Source organism: Microtus pennsylvanicus, chromosome 4 (genome assembly GCF_037038515.1).
Source record: "Microtus pennsylvanicus isolate mMicPen1 chromosome 4, mMicPen1.hap1, whole genome shotgun sequence".
NCBI lineage: Eukaryota > Metazoa > Chordata > Mammalia > Rodentia > Cricetidae > Microtus > Microtus pennsylvanicus.
The window spans coordinates 71,536,754-71,560,743 of record NC_134582.1 but is presented as its reverse complement, the minus strand read 5'-3'; the positions used below and the strand labels follow the sequence as shown (position 1 = coordinate 71,560,743).

General features: G+C 44.9%; 1 protein-coding gene across 1 annotated transcript; it reads right to left on the bottom strand.

Annotated features, from left to right (window-relative positions):
* Positions 1 to 16,518: 16,518 nt before the first annotated feature.
* On the bottom strand, positions 16,519 to 22,974 carry LOC142847978 (procathepsin L). The gene is made up of 8 exons (XM_075969355.1): positions 22,838 to 22,974; positions 21,469 to 21,605; positions 20,788 to 20,910; positions 20,546 to 20,692; positions 19,398 to 19,622; positions 19,044 to 19,206; positions 17,835 to 17,952; positions 16,519 to 16,908 (listed from the first exon to the last, which is right to left on the bottom strand). Exons 2-8 carry the CDS (start codon positions 21,592 to 21,594, stop codon positions 16,806 to 16,808), a joined length of 1,005 nt encoding a protein of 334 aa, XP_075825470.1. The 5' UTR covers positions 21,595 to 21,605; positions 22,838 to 22,974; the 3' UTR covers positions 16,519 to 16,805.
* Positions 22,975 to 23,990: the final 1,016 nt, after the last annotated feature.

The following is a 23,990-nucleotide window of genomic DNA, read 5'->3' as shown; positions in this document are numbered from 1 at the left end:
GCTCTCCTGGAACTCAATATTTAGAACAGGCCAGGCTTGAGCTCACGGAGATCTGCCTAGTTCTGCCTCCTGTGTGTTGGAATTAAAGTCCTGCAGTACCACACCACACCTGGCATTTTTATTATTATTGTGTGTGGCGGGGTGAAGAGATCAGAGAACAACTTTCAGAGATAGGTCTCTCGTTCCAGCGCGTGGGTTCTTCTTTCCAGGCTTGGGTGGTAAAGCCCTTTTCCAGCAGCGCCGTCTCACCTGCCCTGACAGTGGCCCCTGACAGGATCTTACAGTGTTGTGCACTGACCCAGAATTTCTGCTTAATTCTTGTTGTAAACCTTAGAGAACGGAGACATTCAATGTTTATGTGGAAATCACTCACATATATATGAATAAATTGTGGCTTAGCCATGTCATGATCACCTCTCATCAGAAACAATGAATTAAAATATGAACATCATGCCTGTGGCAGACTTGGTGCAACGAGCCCTTGATTTCTGGGGCATTCACAAATGATGTTGCTCTGGACAAAGATCCAGTTTCAGCAAAGTTGGAAATGAATCAGAAGTAATAACCATGGAAGCCAGGTGTGATGGCACATACCTGTAATCTAAGCACTTGGAGGTTGAGGTAGTAGGATTACAAGCTTGAGGCCAGCCTGAAATGCATAGCAAGACCCCTAACTCTGGCAACTGCCACTTGCTCCTGTTTGTCAGGGAGGTCAGAAGACGGCTCTCTTTTCTGGAGTAAAGTTCAATCCCTGGGTTCCCCGCTTCCTAGTTCACAGCTCACTACTCTCAAACAACAATGGTTACCAGAAGCTAAAACCTGGGACTAGAAAACTAATTTTATAACACAAACCTGACCCTCTGTAATTTTCTGTATCAGACTGAAAACACAGCCTTGCAAGGAAGGAACCTGCCTCAGCTAAGAACCCGACAGGACACACCAGAATTCTTAGAATCTAACATCAGATATGAGGTTCATTTTCCACCACGGACCTACATGCTGACAGGTTACTGTGAAGGCCCAGATGCTGACTTGGGGCAGGTGCAGAATTCGTGCCAGAGACAGGAAGTCAGTCATGCCTACCCTTGAATCAGCGCTTCCTCAACATCAGCTTGTAGGCTGCACACACATCCTTCCACCCACCTGAGCCTAGCTTGTTATCCTTAATGAGCACAGCTATGCTGACCTCATCGTGCTATGAAGTTTATGTAAGACTCCCAATGCAAACAACGTCTTTTCTAAACAGAACAGAAGCTGTCAATCAGGACTTAGGAACCTGCACAAGGTTGTTTGTCTCTCTATGCAGGTGATCTGTTTCGAAACAAGACCAGGTGACCAATAATGATTAAAATCCTCGTGTCCAGCTAGGCAATGAGATGGAATTTGCTGGGATTTTGTGGTTCTGGAGCTCGGGGTCTCCCAGCCGACCCGCGCCCGCGAGCCCTAGCACGGAAGTCGGGCAGGCTTTGGGTCCTGCCCTCCTGGCTGCAGCGACGGCCAGGAGCACTCACGCCCACCAGCACCCCAGCGCTCCCACACGAGGGGGCTGGACCTTGGACCCCCAAGCTTCCCTCTCCTACGCTGTAGGACATCTGGACTTTGTTTTTTTTTTGTTTTTTTTTTGTTTTTTTTTTTTTTCGAGACAGGGTTTCTCTGTGGCTTTGGAGCCTGTCCTGGAACTAGCTCTGTAGACCAGGCTGGTCTCGAACTCACAGAGATCCGCCTGCCTCTGCCTCCCGAGTGCTGGGATTAAAGGCGTGCGCCACCACCGCCCGGCTTGGACTTTGTTTTTTTTGTTGTTGTTGTTTTTTGTTTTTTTTTTTTTGCCAGGTTTCAAGGAAACTGTCCCCGGACTCCATCCCACTCCATCTGTGTACCCTCTGTGTAGCTCACACCCTGTTACAGCTTTGGACTGAGTTGATGGAAGCCGGGAAACCTAGTCCAGCAAGGCAGCTTTGGGAGTTCGGGGTGGAGTTAAACTAGGCTCATTCCAGACTACACTTCCCACAAATCTCCTAGCCTTAAGGAGGTGACATTGCAGACTTTAATCCTTCACCACTGGTTGGAGGGTTCTCCAAGTGTGTACCCCCCACCCCCAGACTTTATTTGTATACTAAACTTCAATTCTGCAGCCCAATACAACGCGTGGTCCATCACAAAATCCCGATTGAAAACAGCTATCAAAGACATTGGGGACAATTTGAGAAATTTGAATGTGGGCTAGGAATGAGAAATTTACAGAATCAGCTAGCAGTGATGGCATATACATTTTAATTCCAATGTTCTTCTGGAAGACTGAAACAAGAAGGTTGCCACAAAGTCTAGTCCAATCTGGCTTACACAGCGAGTTCCAGACTAGCCCGGGCTACAGAGTGAGCCTCTGCCTTATAAAATAAAATAAAGCAATTTTAACAAATATTACACTTATTTTAAATGGAATAATATTGAACAATATTAATCCTTGCAAAGGAATACATGGCAAAGTACTTGACTTTAGAATTCTTTGCTAATTCACTTTACAACTTATTTTCACAAAAAATATTCAAAGAAACTCACAAAAAAAGTACATTTTCTTAAACCAAGGGTATAGCTACAGATGATTATCCACTTTGTCAGTTTTTTTACCTTTTGTGTCCCTGAAATTTTTGCAATTTAAAGGCAAAATGTGTTAAGGATTCTGTCTCCATTAAAATGCCCTTTAAACTCAAAGGGAAACCAAAGTAAATATCTCAGGGAAAGCTAAAGTTCTTTACACATGAAGTACAACAGCACTCTAAAATCTGGGACTAACAGAATTTATTTCAGGAACACCCTCTACCTCCATTAAAAAAAACTATTAAAATTAAATAAAATGGAAAAATACAATAGTGATAGTTACTAAGTAGAGAATGCGAGCCGGGCGGTGGTGGCGCACGCCTTTAATCCCAGCACTTGGGAGGCAGAGGCAGGAGGATATCTGTGAGTTCGAGGCCAGCCTGGTCTACAAGAGCTAGTTCCAGGACAGGAACCAAAAAGCTACAGAGAAACCCTGTCTCGAAACCCCCCCCCAAAAAAAATTGGGGGGCTGGAGAGATGGCTCAGTGGTTAAGAGCATTGCCTGCTCTTCCAAAGGTCCTGAGTTCAATTCCCAGCAACCACATGGTGGCTCACAACCATCTGTAATGAGGTCTGGTGCCCTCTTCTGGCCTTCAGGCATACACACAGAAAGAATATTGTATACATAATAAATAAATATTAAAAAAAGGAAAATCTTAAAAAAAAAAAAGAGCTGGGAAGATGGCTCAGAGGGAAGATGTTCTTCCAGAGGTCCTGAGTTCAATTCCCAGCAACCACATGGTGGCTCACAATCTATAATGAGGTCTGGTGCCCTCTTCTGGATTGCAGGCAAAAATGCAGACAGAACACTGTATACATAATAAATAAATAATAGAGAATGCATCTGTCAGAGCTGCCACATTTAAACCTTAGACCTTAAGGCAGCATCCTTGTGTTTTTTATTTTTTGTTTTCTTAAATTAGGGGCATATGGGCATAATCAGATATGTGAAACATGTGTTTGGCTAATGTTCTGTTGGAACCTTCAGCTCGTCTCACCCCTGCATGAGCCGGAAAGCCCCATTTCTGTCTTTCTCTCCAAACTCTGGAACCTAAAAGCCCAGTTCTGCATTCTCAGTGGCTAAGGCTGCCCTTCCCCTAAAGTTGCAGTAGCCCAGACCCCATAAACCCAGCTTATGACACACCCCTCGCCTACAAGCTGTATTTCCCTGCTTTAGTTTGGGTGCAAAGCTTCTCTGGCCTCCATCTCTGGGACTGGCGGACCTGTCCAGGAGTTGCTTTATTCAAACAAACCTCTTGCTATACTTTTTCTTTTTCTTTCTTTCTTTCTTTTTTTTTTTTTTTTGGTTTTTCGAGACAGGGTTTCTCTGTGGCTTTGGAGCCTGTCCTGGAACTAGCTCTGTAGACCAGGCTGGTCTCGAACTCACAGAGATCTGCCTGCCTCTGCCTCCCGAGTGCTGGGATTAAAGGCATGCGCCACCATCGCCCAGCTTGCTATACTTTTTCAATTAGGCTTGATTTGGCTTGCTGCATTGGCAGAGAAATCTATTATTGGGTACAGAAAACCCATTAGCTGATATTAACACTAGTCATTTCTTTTATGAAAGAATAAATTTACATTTTGGATCCTAACTTGTATGGAAGAGGGGGAAGGGGTAGAGTTAACAAGTTATGGCTAAATTGGGCGGTAGTGGCGCATGTCTTTAATCCCAGCACTTGGGAGGCAGAGGCAGGAGGAGCTTTGTGAGTTCCAGGCCAGCCTGGTCTACAAGAGCTAGTTCCAGGACAGGCAGGGCTGTTACACAGAGAAACCTATCTAAAAACGGGCTAGAGATGAAGCTCAATTGGCAGAGTGTCTACCATGTCTATCATGCAGGAAGCCCTGGTTACCATTCACAGCCCTGCGTGAACCCTGCTCCCTGCTGCTGTGCTACCAGTGCTACCCCCCACTAGGAAGGTAGAATCAGAGTCGGGGGCATCCTCCACAATGCCCTGAGCTACAGGAGACCTTGTCTTTGATTTTAATCCCAGTGCTAGGGTGGTGGTCCCTGGGGCTCTCTGGCTAGTCATCTTGACAGACTTGGGGATGACCATTTGACACTCAAGGCTTTCCTCTGGCCTCCACATTTGTCTACACACCCAACCTTTTGTGTGATGGGATATCATTCCGACACTGATGTCATACTAACAAGGAAGAAAGAGATAAAATGGCTCACTCTGGTATGGTCCATTGTTGAGAAACAATGGGATACTTAAGGGCTTGTGATGAAAGAGACTTTGACAAAGAGCTTGAACACGGTTGTCTCAGAGAGGCTCCCGGCCCTACTGGTAGAGGGAGCTTTTGTCACTACCAGGCATTCTTCAAAGAGAAATAGAAAATTACCAGAATGTGCTGAATTCAGACCAGACTGCTGCTCAGTCTACAGCCATGGCAGCAGCCTTTCCCCCTCCTCCTGGTCTCACGGATCCCAGCAAGCACCAGTCTCAGGGTCTGCCTTGACTCTCTAGCACCCAGGCACCCAGATTTCTTACTTTTCCAAGTGAGTGTGCAAACATGCAGGACACACCAGACACAGAAAAGGGGGCTGCTGATGGACCTGTGGTGGTTTTGATGAGAAACGCCCCTCTACGATCACATACTTAAACACTTGGTCTCCAGTTGGTGGCTGTTTGGAGGAGGTTATGGAACCTCCAGGAGGCATAGTCTTACTGTAGGAAGTACACCAGTAGGGTTGAGATTTGAGCGTCTGTAGTCTCACCCCACTTCCTGCTCTCACTGCTTCTTGTATTTGGGTAAAAATGTGATCAGCCAGCTTCATGCTCCTGCCACTATGATGCCTTCCCTGCCACGATGGACTTGAGCCGTCTGGGACTGTAACTCATAATAGACTCTTTCTTCCTTAAGTTGTTTTTGGTATTTTATGATATACATGATATTTTATCACAGCAAGAGAAGAGAAACTAATACACCCTTTCCTTGTTGCCTGCTGGGGAATCAGAGACAACCTTTCAAGAAGCAACTCCCGCTTTGCTTTCTGGGCCTGAATTCTCCCTAGAGCTGCTGACTTGCTGTCTCTTTCTGGTGGTGGAGCTGAACTCTGAGTCTCACTATGCTGATATTTTCTTTTCTCGGTTCATGGCGTTAATGAGTCTTCTAACAAACTTCCTACTCCTAAAAGACTGTCTGTCTCAGCATCTCCCTTGAGTCCCACATCTAAGGCGTTTCAAAGACAACCCCAGAGTCATGTGCTCAAGAAGAACCTTGTGACGGCAGGCTCATGGGTCAGCATAAGACTGTCGAAGGGATAAATGAGAACAAACTTTGTGTCTGGGTTACCAGTGATGCCCTGTCCCTTGTGAGCACTTATTATACTCTCCTATTCTGCTCTACTCGGAAGCTGGGATGACAGGCGTGTACTGTACACTTGCTTTGTGGGGTGTTGAAGCTCGAACCCAGGCCTTCATGTATGCTAGGGCAGACATCCAGCCAACTGAGCTACATGCCATCGTCTCTAGAATTCATATTAGCTGTTATGTTTTATGGTGTGGGGTGACTCTAGCAGGTCCCACTGTGAGTGGGAGAGGCCGCGGTGGGTGGGAGACAGATACAACATGTGGAGAGATCTTAGTCCTAGAGTTTATATAGAGGGAGGTCATGGAGGCGAGAGAGAAAGAGAGAGAGAAAGAGATAGAGCGGAAAGGGGGTGCAGAGGCTGCCTCTTCAGAAGAAGAACGACAGAGAGGGAGAGAAAAATGAAGAGAGGAGGCAGGAGATCCAAGAGATCGGGCTTGCCTTGGCAGGAAGGGGGAGACTGGGAGTGGGCAGAGCCTGTCCTTTAAAGGGACAGGGCACCCAAGTGACGGGGCAGGCCAGCATAGTTATACCAATAGCTCCTTGCAAACTTTCCCATTATATTCTCCTAGACCTGGACTATCAGTTATGTTTATATTCAGATGAAGAAAACAACCCAATGTGCCTCCTTCTGCCTAGAGAATATATAAATATAAATATACATATATTATATATATTATCATAGTCTCTCAGAGTCTTCTTTCCCTGAACAGGGTTGTGATACAGTAATCGCTCACTTTTAGGTGACACTCCACACATTTCAAATCTATCTATTAACTAGTCGGATGCTTTTTCTCCCCGCTGTAAAGTGGCTCTCCGTGGATCTGGGAAGTCTGCTGATGATTATGTCGTGGAAGCATATGGGTAAATTCCACGTGGATGAACTACTTGTATATTCAACTCACTGGTACCTTTGAGTCCTTGGTTTATTTTATTAATTGTTACATTTAACACAGGAATAGCATTATAGAACCCATTAATTAATTTATTTTTGAGAAAGGCTTGTACAGATCATCCCAGGCAGCACTTGAGAGGCAGAGGCAGGTGGACCTCTGTGAGTTCAGGGTCAGCCTGGTCTACAAAGTGAGTGCCATGAGAGGCTCTCCGAAGCTACACAGAGAAACCCTGTCTCAAAACACCATCCCCCCAAAACAAACAAAACAAACAGATCATCCCAGGCTAACCCTGAACTCCATAGCGGAGGATGACTTTGAATCTATGATCCTCCTGCCTCTGCCACCTGAGTGCTTGAATTACAGGATTGTACTATCACACCTGTTTTACTCGGTGTTGACTTTGTGTAACAAAAAGAGTTAAGATTATAGCTGAACTCCCCTTTACACCTGCCTGCTAATGAGAAAGCTGACCGGTTTATTTTGCAGGTGTTCCTTATTGTTTACTCAAGGAATGCATTATGACCCTGAGAAACAGCTTTTGTAACCTTTTTTATTGCCTAAAGTTTTTGTTGAAGCATATATAAGCTGTGTAAACAGAATTGAGGGGGAATTAGAGCTGGAAAGAATAAAGCACATGACCCGCAGATTGCGTGTGTAAGTCCTTTTCCCTCAGATACATAGAAAAGTATTTATGTCCTGCTACACTGAAGGCATCCTTCCTGCAGCCCTAGTACAGTCCTGGGAGCTGGTCTCTTAGGCTGCAATATTTTATGAATCCAAAGGAGAACTGACACATTTGCCTTAGTTTTGATAGTAAAGAAAAAGCACCAAGACCTTCGGCTTTATTTGTAGCTTCTCCTTATCAGGCTGGAGGGGTCCTGCTGTTTACAGTTTGTTGACAGTTATTACTGAATGGATATCGGATGCAGTCTTGTGTTTTCCCTACACCAGCTGTCACAATCATGTGTTTTTGCCTTATCAAATTTTCAGATAACATTAGTTGACTTTCAAATATTGAACCAATTTTGCATTGGTGAAATAAACTATACCAGGTTGTAATATGTCTTGTGGGTATAATAATATACAGTACATTTTGATTTTTAGCTTTGTGTGTATGTGTGTGTGCACACACACTTGTGTGCATGAATGCATGTCATGGCTCACACATCTGCAGGTTAGGGAACAAAACATGGAAGAGGGCTCTTTGGATCTGGCAGCAGATGCCTTTGCCTGTTGAGATACCTTGCCAGCCTTCACCTTATTTTTTGACACAGGGTCTTGAACCTAGAACTTTCTAAAAGACAAGACTGGTTGGCCAGTGGGCTTTAAGGATCTGCTGATCTCCATACCTCCAGGCTCTGGGATTATAGGCACTGGCTGCCTTTATACCTGGGTGTTTTTATTGTTTTTAACGTGGGTGCTGGGGGATCAAATTCATCCTCATTCCTTGATGAGATATTTTACCAGCTGAGCTACATCCCAGCCCCAGTCAATTTGCCTTCAATGGGTCTCTGTGGAGAAAAGAATACTAAAATTGTAAGAAAGGTTAACGGATCTTGAATTTTTAAAATAGAAATGACTTAATTTCTATTTTACTCTATTTACCCAATGGAAACAGCCTTAGGCCATGGGAAGCTGGACACAGTCACTCACCACTATTCATAATGTGGCATTGTTATTATCCAACTCTAATGACAAAAGCTAGTAAGACTTCTGGATCTTCAAAGACAGAGTAGCCCCGTTCCTCAGTGCTTTGTACAAATAAAAGACTCTGTGTTTAAACCATAAACGTAGGACACTGAAGCCTACATGGAAGGACCGTCCAAAGACCTCCTGAATCGATGAAAATGGATGTGAGAGCAGGGACTGAACTGCCCAGGTTTCTGCATGCCTTTGACATGAGGCAGACAGGGCACTACAGAAGCCTTTCCCTGGCAGAAGCAAGCAAACCACCCAACCCCCATTCTCTAGTCAAATGGTGTTAGCAAAGCCGAGTGGTGCTGATCTTCTTTCCACTTTGGAAGAAGTGAACACAGAATCTGAATTTGCAAGGTAGTGTTGAAGGAGCTGAGGTTCTGTTTCCTGCCTGAAGCAGGCAGGACTTGGATTCTCCACCAGGGCAGTGTTAGTAGGCAGCCGAGCCTCTGTCCCACCCAACATTAATTTATACTGATAGGCAGTATAAGGCAAAGCTAGTTTCAAATTAGGCTTCTCTCCTCCAACTCCGGCTGTCAAGACCATCTGGGAAGCTTGCTAAATTGGGAGCATAGCCCCCAGCCCCCGGCCCCCCGTGTCTGGGAGTTGTATCGGTCTGGATTCTAAATCCCAGCAAGCCAGGTCCTGACCCCTCCCTGGGAAGGGGCAGTACCACTCCCACAGGGTATTTAAGTGAGCTCCCAGAAGAGAAATGCGTGTCCCCCCCCCCCCCCACATTTCCCCTCTGGGACACCCAAGAGCACAGGAATCCCATTAAACCTGGATATTTTTAATTTGGCTTGTTGTGATTTGACTTGATTGGGAGCTCGTGTTAGGAGAAATTCTTAACAAAGCTGACCAGTTTTCTTTGGCATCACAAGGAGGTAGAATGGAGCTTATATTCTGATCACACAATCTAGTTCAGAGTCAATAAGGCCACTGCCTGAGTCACTGCCCCAGTTTACCAGGAAGGTGACTGTGGGGGAGGGAGGGTTTGAACTTTCACCCCACCCTCTGCAGCTATGCAATGTGAGTCAGGGCCCCATTTTTGTTTTTTTGTCCGTCTGGATGGTTTGGAGAAGCTTAACCAGGAAGCTGAACAAACACACACGCCTGACCTTTGAGCTGTAGCTGTTAAAGGTAGTTAGGATCCACAGCCTCTGTCTGTAGGATACAGCAAAGTCATGTGCTACACTAAGAATCAGCAACATCACAAGAAGAAAAAGAAATGCCAGTAGACAGCAATGCCAAGACAGATAAGATATTATAATTATTTGATGAGGGTTTTTAGGTGACCATCAAAAGAGCACTTCAACCAGAAGTTATGGATTAAAAAATTGTAAAAATCCTCCTCTGAACTGGAATCATAGCTCAGTTGGCAGAGGACTTGCCTAGCCTAGCACACATGAAGTCCCTAGGTTGGTCTCTAGTATCTCATTAAAAGCGGGGTGTGTGTGGGTGAATACCTATGATATCTGGGAGCTACTGGGGATTCTGGTCTATCTGACTGTAGGAGCTCTGGAATTAGAGGCACGTGCTACTTTACCTGGTTTTGTATATGCTTTAGGGAATCTGGACTCAACTTCTTGCCCTTCCATGGCAAGTGGTTTTACCCAGCATGCTATCTCTCCAGGTCAGTTCTGTTTTGGGTCATATGACATCTAGTTACCCTGTGAAGCAAGTTGTTTGCCATAAATTCAGTATTGTGTGATCCACCATGACCTAAAATTTGATCGATGGAAGTGAAACATATGATTGAGCTTGATGAAATACCGATAAGTAATGCAGGAATATGTTTTAAAGGCTGATGGCCCTTGGTCCTGTCACTTTAGCTACAAGCAGGGTATCATGGAAAGCTCTAGATAATTAAGAGAAAACTTGGATCCAGTGGGTTTATAGCACTATGCGTACAGCACCAGAGTGACAGTGGCGGTCCTACATTGCTTGTCTGGAATGTTCCTACAGGACAGGGTGAGGGGAGCCCTGATAATTCATTTTGCTCAGAAGGAAATGACCAGACACATCTATATACTGATTTCATGGTCTGTGGCTGAGGGTTTGACTGCTCAGAAACTTGGAAGGAGCAGAAGAAAAAAAAAAAGGGTGGGTGGAAGGTGACATCACAGGAGAGGGTTTCTGATTATAGGTACCTGCTGGCCTTCCCGGTGGCCACACAGTATGATCCAAACAAGTGGCCATGTGTAGGTTGGGAGGAATCATGACTATTCATTTAATTCTTTCATCCCCAGAGGCAGCTGCTCAGAGTTGTTGCCTAGGTGTCTAACACACATTTCAATGTAAGTAACAAGAATTACAAAAGTTTTAAAATGAGCCAGGCGGTGGTGGTGCACACCTTTAATCCCAGCACTTGGGAGGCAGAGGCACACGGATCTGTGAGTGCGAGGCCAGCCTGGTCTACAAGAGAGAATTCCAGGACTGGCTCCATAGCTACTGAAAAATCCTGTCTTGAAAAAAAAAAAACGAAGTAGCACTCCCCATTCCAAAAAAAAAAAAAAAAAAGCAAAAAAAGTTTTAAAATATAGGAAGTAGGGTCAGTTCTGGTAATGCCTCAATTTAAAAATGGAGAATAAGGAACATTTATATATTTCAATGTTTACTTCTTAGTTATTTTTATTGCCATGATAAAACATAAATAAGGCAAGTTATAAAAGCAGTTAATTAGAGGCTTGCTTACAATTTCAGGTTAGTCCAGGACCACCATGGCAGGAAGCATGGCGGCAGGCAGGTATGGCACAGGAGCACTAGATAAAAGCTTCTGTGTTGAGCTAACAACTAGGAGGAATAAAGAGCTAACTGGATCGGCATAGGCTTCAGAAGCCCCTCAGTCCCCCTGACACACCTCCAACAAGGCCACACCTCCTAATCCTTCCCAAACTTTCACCAACTGCAGACCAAGCAAGCATTCAAATGTAAGAGATAGAGAGTCAAACTATAACATGCATGCTCCACCTCCAGTAAATAAATATAATAAAGGATTAATTTTATTTTTATTTATTTATTTTTTTCGAGACAGGGTTTCTCTGTGTTGCTTTGGAGCCTGTCCTGGAACTCTTGTAGACCAGGCTGGCCTTGAACTCAGAGATCTGCCTGCCTCTGCCTCCCAAGTGCTGGGATTAAAGGTGTGCACCACCACCACCACCTAGCAAGGATTAATTTTAAATGCCACAGGTAAAACACAAATGAGACATCCACGTGCTATGGGGGCTTCCTATTTACTTTAAGCCCCTCCCTATTCTAAGATGCCTGTGTCATAACTTTCTCTGTGACCTGACCTGGTTATCTTGATATGCAATCATTTTCCACCTTTCTAGACTTCCATTGCAATTTAACTGTTGGGGAATATTATTTTAAGGTATGTGACTTTTGTTATGCTGCATTTGATTAACTGTGAAGCTGTGATTCTTTGCCTGTCTAAAACACCTGATGATCCTAATAAAGAGTTGAACGGCCAATACCAAGGCAGTAGCAGCAAGGACAGGCGGGGCTGGCAGGCAGAGAGTATAAATAGGAGAAATCTGGGCGAAGGGAGAACTAGGAGCAGAGGAGGACGTCAGGGGCCAGTCACCTAGATACCCACGGAGGAAGAAGTAAAGATACACAGAAGAAAGATAAAGGACCAGAGATAAAAGATAAATGGGTTAATTTAAGATAAGCTGGCAAGAAACAAGCCAAGCGAAGGCTAGGCATTCATAACGAATAAGCCTCCATGTATGATTTTTTTTGGGGGGAACTGGGTGGTGAGTGCCCCCAAAAGTCAAGAGTTAAATACACATTATGATACTTAGATGCTAGAAAACTCTACTGTAGGTTTGTGATTCTGACTTGATTTTTTCTTTTTTTAAAGGTTTATTTACTTATTATGTATACAATATTCTTTCTACGTTATGTCTACAGGCCAGAAGAGAGCACCAGATCTCATTACAGATGATTGTGAGCCACCATGTGGTTGCTAGGAATTGAACTCAGGACCTCCGGGAAGAGCAGTCAGTGCTCTTAACCCCTGAGCCATCTCTCCAGTCCCCTGACTTGATTTCATGCCTATCAATATCTTTGAAAAACATTCAGGGAGTGCTCAAGATATTGTCAAGTCCAGAATCTCAGTTCGCTTCCTGCAAGATCTAGGACTCTCAGCTGCTCCCCCAGTACCATGTCTGCCTGCAGGCCACCATATCACACCATAATAATGGACTGAACCTCAACTAAATGCTCTGTCTCCTGTAAGGGGAGGCCGCTTGTTTGTTCTCGACTGCCCAGACCCTAAATGACCACACAGAAAACTATATTTAAATCACTGCTTGGTCTATTAGCTCCAACTTATTGGCTAGCTCTTAAATCTTTGGTTAACCTATTTCTATTAATCTGTGCACCTCCACAGGGCTATGGTTTACCATGTAAAGTTCCGACCGGTTCCAGTGGGGCTGCATGGCTTTTCTGAATCCTTCTTTCTCCTAGCATTTAGTTTAGTTTTCCCTGCTTAGCTCTATTCTGCCCTATCACAGGCCAATCAATGCAGAAGGACTTTTTATTTCATTTTTAGAGACAAAGTTTCTCTGTGTAGTTTTGGAGCCTGTTCTAAGAACTAGCTCTTATAGACCAGATTGGCCTTGAACTCAGAGATCTGTCTGTTCCTGCCTCCAGAGTGCTGGGATTAAGGGTGTTGTTAACTTGCTGAGGTCACGCTGTCTTTTCACAGCAGAAACCTTAAGACAGGCTCAGAGGAACTGAGTGTGGTTCCCAGTACCCATCAGACTGTTTAAAATATCAGCTCCAGGGAATCTGATGTCCTCATCTGGCCTTGGCATGGTAAACGTACACACACACACACACACACACACACACACACACACACACACACACACACACACAGTGTGTTTGAAGACAGGGTTTCTCTGTAGGTCCTGAAACTCTCTTGTAGACCAGGCTGGCCTTGAACTCAAGAGACCCGGCTGTCCCTGACTCCAGAATGCTGGGATTAAGGGCGTGCACCATCATTGCCTGACAAACTAACCCTTTGAAAACAGTTTTCAGATGACAAATGTGGCTTGTCATCTGAAAGTTTATTTAAAACTTTTGGAAATGACAAAACCTTCATGTATCATAGTTCAAGACATCGGAGGGCTCTGCTCAGCCAACCTTGAAATTGTGTTTAAATAAACTGCCACATATTAACCCAATTTAGTGCTCAGATTTTCCCCAGAGTCTAGAGTCTGTCCAGCAGTCTACTGTCAATGTTGAATTACACTGCCGTGGAGAACTGGGTAGAACTTTCTGTTTCTAACCCAGAAAGACAGCTCAGCAGGTCAACTCACCCTGATTTCCACACCCCAGCGCTGGCTCTGAGTGTGAAGACTTGTAGCTGAGCCTCAAAACAATGCGCTAGACTCTGTTCACTCCCCCATGGGAAGTCTTACCTTCTTTGAGGAATGGATGGGGTGGGGGAGAAGGCAGAGAGCAGGAGGATGGGGTGGGGGAGAAGGCAGAGAGCAGGAGGGGAGGGGGTGGAAAATGGATTTGGCATGTAAAAGGAGAAAAGAGGTTTTTTTTTTTATTATTTTTTATTTTTTTGGTTTTTCGAGACAGGGTTTCTCTGTGGCTTTGGAGCCTGTCCTGGAACTAGCTTTGTAGACCAGGCTGGTCTCGAACTCACAGAGATCCGCCTGCCTCTGCCTCCCGAGTGCTGGTATTAAAGGCGTGCGCCACCATCGCCCGGCTGAAAAGAGGTTTTTTTTTAAAATTTTTTTTTTTTTAAAAAATAAAGACTTGTAGCGGAGAATAATCTGAATTCAATCTCTATCATTTTTTGGTAGAAGAATGACTCCCACAGCTTGTCCTCCAACTGCCATATGCATGAATATGTGTGAGACACATACATTCCTCCTCAAAATGTGTAACAAAAAAATTAAAGAAATTTAAGATCTAGGCATATCATATCACTGGGGAGGCAGAGACAGGCGGATCTCTGTGAGTTCGAGCCAGCCTGGTCTACAAGAGCTAGTTCCAGGACAGGCTCCAAATCTACAGAGAAACCCTGTCTTGAAAAACCAAAAAAAAAGTCACCTCATAGTATCTCATTCCTGTTCATCACCCATTTCTGTCACAACTTGTGTCTCTGGTAAGTATGTCACCCGTTTATCACCTGTATTTCTTTATTTGATCGAGGACATACACATTTCACACATACACAAGGGATATTTTCACTGTCTTTTAAATAATATTGTTGGACGTAGTGGTGTACATCTTTTTTTGTTTTGTTTATTGAGACAAAAATTTCTCTGAACTAGCTCTTTCTTGTAGACGAGGTTGACCTCAAACTCAGATCCGAACTCAGAGATCCACCGCCTCTGCCTCCCAAGAACTAGGATAAAAGGCGTGTGCCACACATCTTTAATCCCAGCAATTGGGAGGAAAAGGCAGGTGGATCTGGAAGTTTGGGGCCTCCTGGTCTACAAAGAGAACTCTAGGACAGCCAGGGCTAGTAGAGACCCTGTCTTAAAAAACAGACTTTGTTGACTTCCCAGGGGAGGCCTTACCCTCTGAGAAGCAGATGGGGTGTGGGGAGGGGAGGAGAGGGAACAAGAGGGAGGGGTATTTGGGGTTGATATGTAAAAAATAAAAGGTAATACCAAGAAACAAACCAAACCAACCAACAAAAACAAAAAATACTGTTTTAGCCACACTTACTAGCTGTGTGACTATGTCTATTTTATCCCCTTCCAAGTTTATTAAGTCAGGGATTAGGTTACTTCTGACACTCGTTTGGCCTAGAGATTTCTCCCCTGTCCTTCCCTCATGGGTTCTTCAGTCATCTTTCAAAGCCAGAGAACAACTTTTGTGGTCTCACCTGATTTCTCAATGACCTTGAACACACTTCTGGTCACAAACACCTAGATGTTAATCACAACTGCTCAATGTGCTGTTGCCAATCCTGGGCAGCATGAGGTTTCCCAGGAGCCAGGTGTCCCTGCAAGCCACCTGTGTCTGGTCTTTTCTTGAACTTCGAAGCAGTACTGTGGTCTTTGCCTGTAACTACCACCTCAACCTTGTCACACCTAGCCCCTTCCAGGCAGGGAAGCAACCTTCTAACGCATAAAACCTGCACATCTGAGTCTGCATACTCTAGAACAGCCTGTGGTTCTAGACTCCTCTGGCACACCTCTGTCTCCAAAAATATTTAATTATGATTCGTAACAGTAGCACAAATAAGTTATGAAGAAACAACAAATAATATGGTTGGGGGTTATCACATTATGAAGTAGCAATAAAAATACTTTTATGGTGGGGGGGGTCACCACATGAGGAACTATATTAAAGGGTCACAATATGAGGAAGGTTGAGAACCACTGTGTAGAACAATTTGCTCTTATTCTTCTGGATTTGTCAAGTTTTTCCAGATATGAGTTGAGACTGGGTATAATACATGCTTGTTATTTTAGCCCTTAGAAGGATGAAGGAGAGGGATCATGGGTTTAAGGCCAGACTAGGGTATATAAATAAGACTGTCTCTAATAGTAACATACTGTGAACTTTAAAGTGATAAAATATTTGAGGTAAACTTATTAGCCCTATCTGATCATTTCATATTATACATGTATCAAAACATTTTATTGTATTTCAAAAACATATGTAATTATATGCCACTTAAAACAAGTGGGGCTGGCAAGACTGCTCCATGGGAAAGGCATTGTGGCCTCACAACCTGATTTTGATCCCTAGGACAAACAACACTGTAGAAGAACTGACTCCACCAAGTTAGGCTCTGACCTCACACATGTATTGCGGCATGCATGTATCACATCTAACACACACACACACACACACACAGAAACAGAAAATGAAGGTGTAAACAAACAACAATTACCCCATAGCTAACTTATCATATACCTGATGGGAAACTGAGGTTAAATCTATTATCTTTAAAATCAGAAAGCCCAGCAGCACCGGTCGTTTTCCATGATGCCAAACACTTGTCAGCACATTACAAAAGGAAGTCCCACCTACATACACTGAACTGAAATTTATTTTAAAAGCTAAAGAAATCTTTATACATCCTTTATAAAACAAATATTCCAGACTCAGAATTAAGCAATGAGTGTTCAATATTATAAAGCTGTGTGTAGAGTAGTTTAAGTAGTGGTAACATTTAACCCAGGTAAAAATGTCACAGAATTCAAATCATGACTTGGATCTTCAGTGATTCAAGTACTATGGTCTCAGTAAGGGTTTGGTCAGTTTTAAGATACATCCCTTTGGACGCAGTGTCCAGGAGTCTTTCATTACCACTCCCCATCAATTCACGGTAGGGTAGCTGGCCGCAGTAGCAAGTCCACAATGGTTGTTCCTGTCTTTGGCTATGTGGACGAAGCCTTCCATACCCCATTCAGGACCCCAGCTGAAAGAGATTCAAGGAAACATGAGAGTGATTAATAATTAACACTTGAAAAAATAGGACTGAACTTAGCGCTGAGTGCTCTAAGGTCTACACATAAAATACACAGAGCATTCATTCCTGTTTACTGTCAATGCTGGTGCCTTCATCTCCTTTTACTTTTTTGATAGGATCTCCCACTGAGCCCAGAGCTCACAGCCCCCTGATGGCCAGCCCTGGGGGTACAGTGTGTGTTGCAGTACACGGCTTTCGAGGGTGCTGGGGATACGAACATAGGTCCATAGGACTGGGTGACAAGTCACCTTGGCCCCTCACTTATTTTGAGATAGGGTTTTGTGTAGCCAAGGTTAACCTCACTGGTTCCCTAAGAGGATGCCCTTGAATACTTGGACCTTGACCTCCTGTGTTAGGTCAAGGTCCAACCACACCACACCAGGTGTTACACGGTGGTGCTAGAAACTGAACCCAGAGTTCTGCATATTCTGGGCAAGATACATCATTGAGGCAAACTAGATTTTAACAGAATGATTTTCTCCACAACCAATGTTATGTTTTATCTCAGTGAAAGATAATTAGTTGTGAGACTTAATTTTGACAGGCTTTAAGGCTCCTGAGAGCAAAATGAAGATAATACAGGGAGATGGGCTAAGGTTTCTGCTAGCCATCTCTTGCTGAAGACTAAAGAAAAGCAAGCTGAAATCACACAGGTCTCATAGGCTTATTGAAATTTAAGCCAAATTTGGAAATTCAATGTTACAAATATGTAAGAATCTCCTCCACAAGCTTAGTTCAGAATCTAAAACACAAACCCTTCACTCTGTAAGACGTCCAGAGTTTTAAAATTTGAATGTCTGTGAACTTGCATCTAAATATTGAAAACCCTAAAAGAATTCCCTTTTCAATTTAAAATACAACATTTTGAGTCTTACCTGTTCTTGACAATCCAAAATTTATTCTTAGCTGAATCTGTTCCTTCAAATCCATAGCCAACCACCAGAACCCCGTGGTCGAGGTCCTTGCTGCTACAGTCCGGTTCATAGTAGATGCCTGGCAGAGTTAAATGAACAATTGGTGAGAGGTCCTAGTCACCATGGGACTGTGATCCACCTTGTTCCCCACAATGTCACAGATCCCAAAGTCCCAAATTTGACTAGAAGATACTAGTCAAAAAATAGTAGTGGACATGTTGGGTGACCTGGTGCATGCCCTAATCCCAGCACAGCAGAGAAGGCCAGCCTGGTCGACAATAGTGAAATCCTGTCTCAGTATTTGACAGATTTGATGTAGTTCAAGCTGACCTCCAACAGGCTATGTAACCAAGGATGGGCCTGACCTTGATCCTGCCTCTGTCTCCTGAGAGCTGGGATTACAGGAATGAATTATAAAAGAAAAATCCTATTGTTTTAAAGCCTATGGCGATAGGCTCCATCTTCTAGCTAGCATACCAAAACCATAAACCCTGCTACTCTTAAATCTAAAAAAAGGATGAACAAGCTCTCTCCCCGCTTTCCTCTATTGAACGACAGGCTCCTTAAAAGTCCTAATTACAGCAATAAATCTTTTGGAAAAAGATCCAGCTATTGGAGAAGAGTTAGGTAAATTAGGGTCTATCTATAGAAGTAATTCATAATCTTTAAAGAAACATTTCAGATGGTGGGATGGCTTATCAGGTAAAGGTGCTTGTTAAAAAGGCTCAGGGCCTGAGTCTGATTCTGGGGTCACACACAGTGGAAAGGAACCAACTCTTGCAAGTTCTTCTTACCTCCATATGCATGCATAGCAGTCGCACGCATCCCCAAATAAAAGCATTAAGATTTAAAGAGAGGGGTACTGGAGAGATGTCTCGGCAGTTACGTGTATCCACTGCTCTGGCAGGGAACCTGAGTCTGGTTCCAGCACCCACTGGGTGGCTTACAATTGCCTCTCAGTCCAGTTCCAAGGGATCTGATACTTCAGTACCGAGGGCACCTGCACTTACATGCACCGCTGTCCCCATCATAATTAATTAAGAAACCTTGAAAATGCCCAATTGATCAAACCGAAACATCTGTATATTAAACGTAGACTCAAAATCCCCAACAGTCCTAGAAAGCAAAACTCATCTGCAAAGGCAGGGTGGCACTAATTCTAACAATTACCTGAACGATAGAACTGGAAAGACGGATGGCTTGCATCCATAGCCACAGCAATAGGCCCCACAGTTGCCACGGCCTTCATGAGAGCCTTCTCTTGCTGAGGGATATCCACGTATCCTGTGTCATTAGCCACAGCAAACTCAGATCTGTACTTACAAGGTCCTTCCTTTGAAAGTTAAAGGAGAGACACGATCACAACTAGAAACAAAACCCTCAGCGATGTTCAGTTCATAATGTCAGGTCAATACTCACAAACCAACCCTCAAAACGAAAGGCTGTTAGCTATCCACAAAGCACGAACTATGAAAACCATGTCTGGTAATGTTTCTAAAAACAGAGAGGAAACAAACCAATTACCTTTGCTTCATAGGGATAGGACTCCTCTGAGTCCAGACCTTTGTTGTTCAAAATGTACTGGAAGGCATAATCCATCAAGCCACCATTGCATCCCTGATTGCCTTCAGCCTGGGAACAGTCCACAAGGTTCTGCTCACTCAGGGAGACCAGTTTGCCAGTCTTAAGGAACATCTGTCCTTCCAGGGCCCCACTGGCACTAAAAGCCCAACATGAACCACACTGGCCCTGGAAAGAGAAAGAGATAAGGGGGTTTACAAGACAAAGATAGTCAACAGCTTTTACATGTGCCTTTAAACAGGAAGCTGGATGTGGCGATGCGTGGCCGAAATCCACTTGGGAGATTCTAAGCTTGGGGCCAGGCTAGGCAATCGTGAGACCCTGTTCCATTCAGGCTCCAAAGGTGTAATATGCCCAAGAGCAGACAGACCAAAATACTGTGTAGGGTCCAGGCTAAAGCACAGGAGCAACAGGCAATTGGTGGCTACCGGAGGAGGGGAGTAATCATCTTCAGTGATGCTGTCAGTATGGAGTTGCCCAGGCTCTAGTGGGTGGATAGCTACGCCACACCTATGTGTGCATGGTAGGCTAGGTGGCCCTGGTTAAACTCCACGGGCTACAGAACAAAAAGACTTGAGGGTGAGATGGGTACTCGTTGGGGGTGTTGGTGTTGATATGGTTGAGGGGAGGATGTTGGGGGCTGAGTGTATAAAACTGCCAAGAATAATAATAAAGAACTCGCATATCACACTGCATTATAGCAAACTCCAGACCTTCTTGGCCATTCTGTGGGAAAAGGTATGAACCAGACAAGGTCAACACCTGATTCTTTTGAGGGGCAGGCAGGGTTAGGTGTGTGTGTGTGTGTGTGTGTGTGTGTGTGTGTGTGTTCATGCCAGAGGCCAACCTTGGGCATTGCTTCTCAGTCACTATCTACCTTGTTTTCTGAGACAGGCTGTCTCACTTTTGGCTGGAACTCATTGACTTGGCCATGCTGGTGGGCCAGTAAGCCCTGGGAACCTATCTGCCTTGCTTCCTACTTACTGGCAGAAGTGCTACCACATCAACTTTCTCTCTCCCAGGTGTGAGCTGTGGGGATAAAACTCAGGTTCTCCCACTCACACAGCTGAGACGTCTCCCAGCCCTCATACCTGATTCTTCACGGGAGTCACACAACCTTTCTCTCTCCAGTCCACAGACTTGGGGATCTGAAGCATCAGAGGCTCCTGAAATACTTTCCCCTTCCTGTGCCTCTGGTGCTTATAGCCATTCACCAACTGCCGGAACTCCTCATTGGTCTTCCGAGAAAGACAAAAAAAAAAGTTGAAGAGGTGAGATAATTTTGTAAAAAGAAAACAGAAAGTCCAGAGAGCTTGTATCACATCACACTCACCATGTCCCCAAAGGCGTTCATCTCCATGGTGAAGCCATGTTTCCCCTCACTGTATTCCCCATTGTGCAGCTCAATCATCTTCATATTCTTCTCCCACACTGCTCTCCTCCACTCTTCCTCATTCTACAAGCAAACATAGAACTGGCAGTTTTTATTTTTGTTAAAAATCGAGGGGAAGCCAGGTAGGTTGGCACATGTCTTTAAATCTCAGTACTGGGGAGGCAGAGGCAGGCGAATGTCTGTGAGTTTGAGGCCAATCTGGTCTCTAGTGAGTTGCACAACAGTGAAACCCTGTCAACCCCAACAAAAAGGAGGAGCTAAGGGGCTGGAGAGATGTCTTGTGGGTGAAGACCCAGGTTTAATTCTCAGCACCACACACAGGTCACAACCATCCATAACTCTAGTTCCATGATGCATACGATACACTGACATAAATGCAAGCAAAACACTCTTTGTAAGTCTATAAATAAGTCTTAAAAAAATCCAACCCACCTGACGTAAGCATTTCTCCTCCCGAAAGCATACAACAGGGATATTTGTGCTCTATTCCGTTCACAGTGGGTGTGTGATTGGGATATTCCCACTAAGAGCTGGCTTCTAGAGACTACTACTGTCTAGCATTAAACGTCCAAGGGCAAGGAGGACCACTCACTCTCTCGAGACATTGGAAACATTACATACCGTGCCATACAGTCTTTTGTGTGTAGACTTCCACTGGTGCCATTGGGCACTAAACGTGTGATTAAATTTTGGAGTGGCTAAGGCTGTCCCCAAGCACAGGGTAGCCAGGAGGAGTAAACGATTCATGGTTCAAACACCTAGGGAAGGAAAAGAGGAAATAAGGATCTGACAAAGCCTTTTTATTTTATTTTATTTTTTTTGGTTTCAGACAGGGTTTCTTTGCAGCTTTGGAGCCTGTCCTGGAACTCACTCTGCAGACCAGGCTGACCTTGAACTCAGATGTGCCTGTCTCTGTCTCTCCCGAGTTCTGGGATTAAAAGCACATGCCACGACCACCCGGCTAAACATTTAAACATTTTTCTTTCATGGACAGGATCTCTGGTAGTTCAGGCAGACTTTGCACTCTTATTTGGCTTCATCTCTCAAGCGCTGTGATTTTTAGTCATGAGCCATTAGGCCAGCAGCAAACTGGTTCATTTAAAATATTAGTTAAAACCACCTTAATAAAACAGAAATGTCTTTACACGTGTTAATAAGTATGGGTGTGAGTGGAGAAAAACAAGCCAGAAATTAATCTTTGAAATTTACTCGATTCGTGGGGTGGTGGTGGTGCATGCCTTTAATCCCAGCATTCGGGAGGCAGAGACAGGAGGATCTCTGAGTTCGAGGCCAGCCTGGTCTACAGAGTTCCTGGACAGCCAGGGCTACACAGTGAAACCCTGTGTCGATAGTGATAATGAAAACTTGCCAAGTAAGTGGCATAGAAACTGGGATAAACTCTTTTCCATTATAGTGGCATGATAGTCTTGAGTCTCCCGGTACTGTATGACTAAGAAACTTAAGGGGACAACTTGGTCCAGGTCATGTGTTGCATGTGCTGACAGTGTTGAGTGAGCCCAAACGGGGGATACAGAAGTCCCCTCACACTTTAATGCACAGCTGGGGACCGGTCTGTACCGAGTTTCCAGAACGAAAGCCTCGAGGCGACACCCTCCCCCGGGTGATCCCGGCTCGGGTTAGGGGCCCACGCTGGGCGGGGGAGGGGGGGCTTGTCGTCTGCTCCGCCCTCGTAGCCACCGCCCACGGGTGTTATGGCGGCACAGGGAGCCCTGGGCCCCCGTGACCAGCTTCAGGGGGGTCCTGCTGCTGCCCCTTCGGGTCCCATCAGGCCCGGAGTCAAGCGGCCTTGCGACGACCCCGCATGGCAACACGGACTCCGTCACTCCGGGGAGGCCGAGGGATCCCCCACCCCGAGGTCCTGGCCCATCCTGGGGTCCCCAGCACGGGTTGCAGATGCTGTGGTCCCGGGATCTCCATTTTCCTCCCTATAACCGTTCGCGCAGCGTTTAGGCCCGCTGGGGTCACTCACCTGGAGCAGCCAGCTACTTACGAATACTCCACAAACTAATATTCCAGAGGTCGCCGAAGTCCGAAAATCTGGCCAAGGAACGCTGGGCTCGGGCTTTAAAGCCTCCCAGGCTGCGGCCCCGGCAGGGCCCGCCCCCGCCCCGCCATTGGCTGTGTCTGCCTGGGGGCGGAGCCTGTGGGGCTCCAGGCGCGTGACGCCGCCAGGTCCTAACCTGTCCTGCTGTGTGACCGCCTGGGGCCCTGGCTGACCTCCTCCCTGGAGGATCCGGGTCCGCGTGGTGCCTCCGTCCAAAAAGATAAGCTCCGGAACAAGGGTCTGCTGCGGAATATCCACCCAACCCTTCTGCTTTTAGTTTTAAGAGTTTTAGATTAAAATCTGCGGGGTGGGAGTTAATATATAATCCCGCGATTTCTGTTTAACGCATAAGGCTGGGTCTAAGTGGAAGAAGGCAGAGCCATGGGCAAGAGTCTGAGCGGGCTTCCATAGAATTTAGAAAAGTCTAGAGATGGAGGAAATAAATCCAATAAGATGAAGTCATGATCAACACGCAGCTTCTCCCAGCACCGTACTTCCTGTCTTACCTATTCACGAATTATTCCTTAGGAGCCTTTCTCTCAAACCTACTAGACATTATTCACGTGGTGTGTGTGTGGCAGGAAAGGTTGGGTGGTGGCTTTAAAATAAAGAGGGGGGGTTGAAAACGATGAAAGCTGCTTTTCCTTCTCTGCGTTGTGAATTGTTTTCCTTAGTCTTAAAATGCTTCTGGAATTTGATGAATTCGCTGGAAATGTATATACATTTATTTTTAGATAGGGTTTTATATGGTTTCACTCTGTACACCAGGCTGGGTTTGAACTCACAGATGTCAGGATTGAAGGTGTGAAACACTAGTCCGGCACAAGGCATTTGGTACTATCCTCCTCAGTTTCCTCCTCCCAGCCTCCCCTCACTCGAGAGGAGTAATATTTAATATGAAGCCTGTAGTTGTGTAGCTTGAAGAAATTATTTGGATAGGGAAAAATATACAGATATAAGGACTTTAGGACAATAATTCAGAAAAGTGTCATTTTTTTAGTCACATAGAAATTTTTTTTTCTGTCACGGCACCAAAAAAAAAAAAAAAAAAGAAAGAAAGAAAGAAAAAAAAGAATTT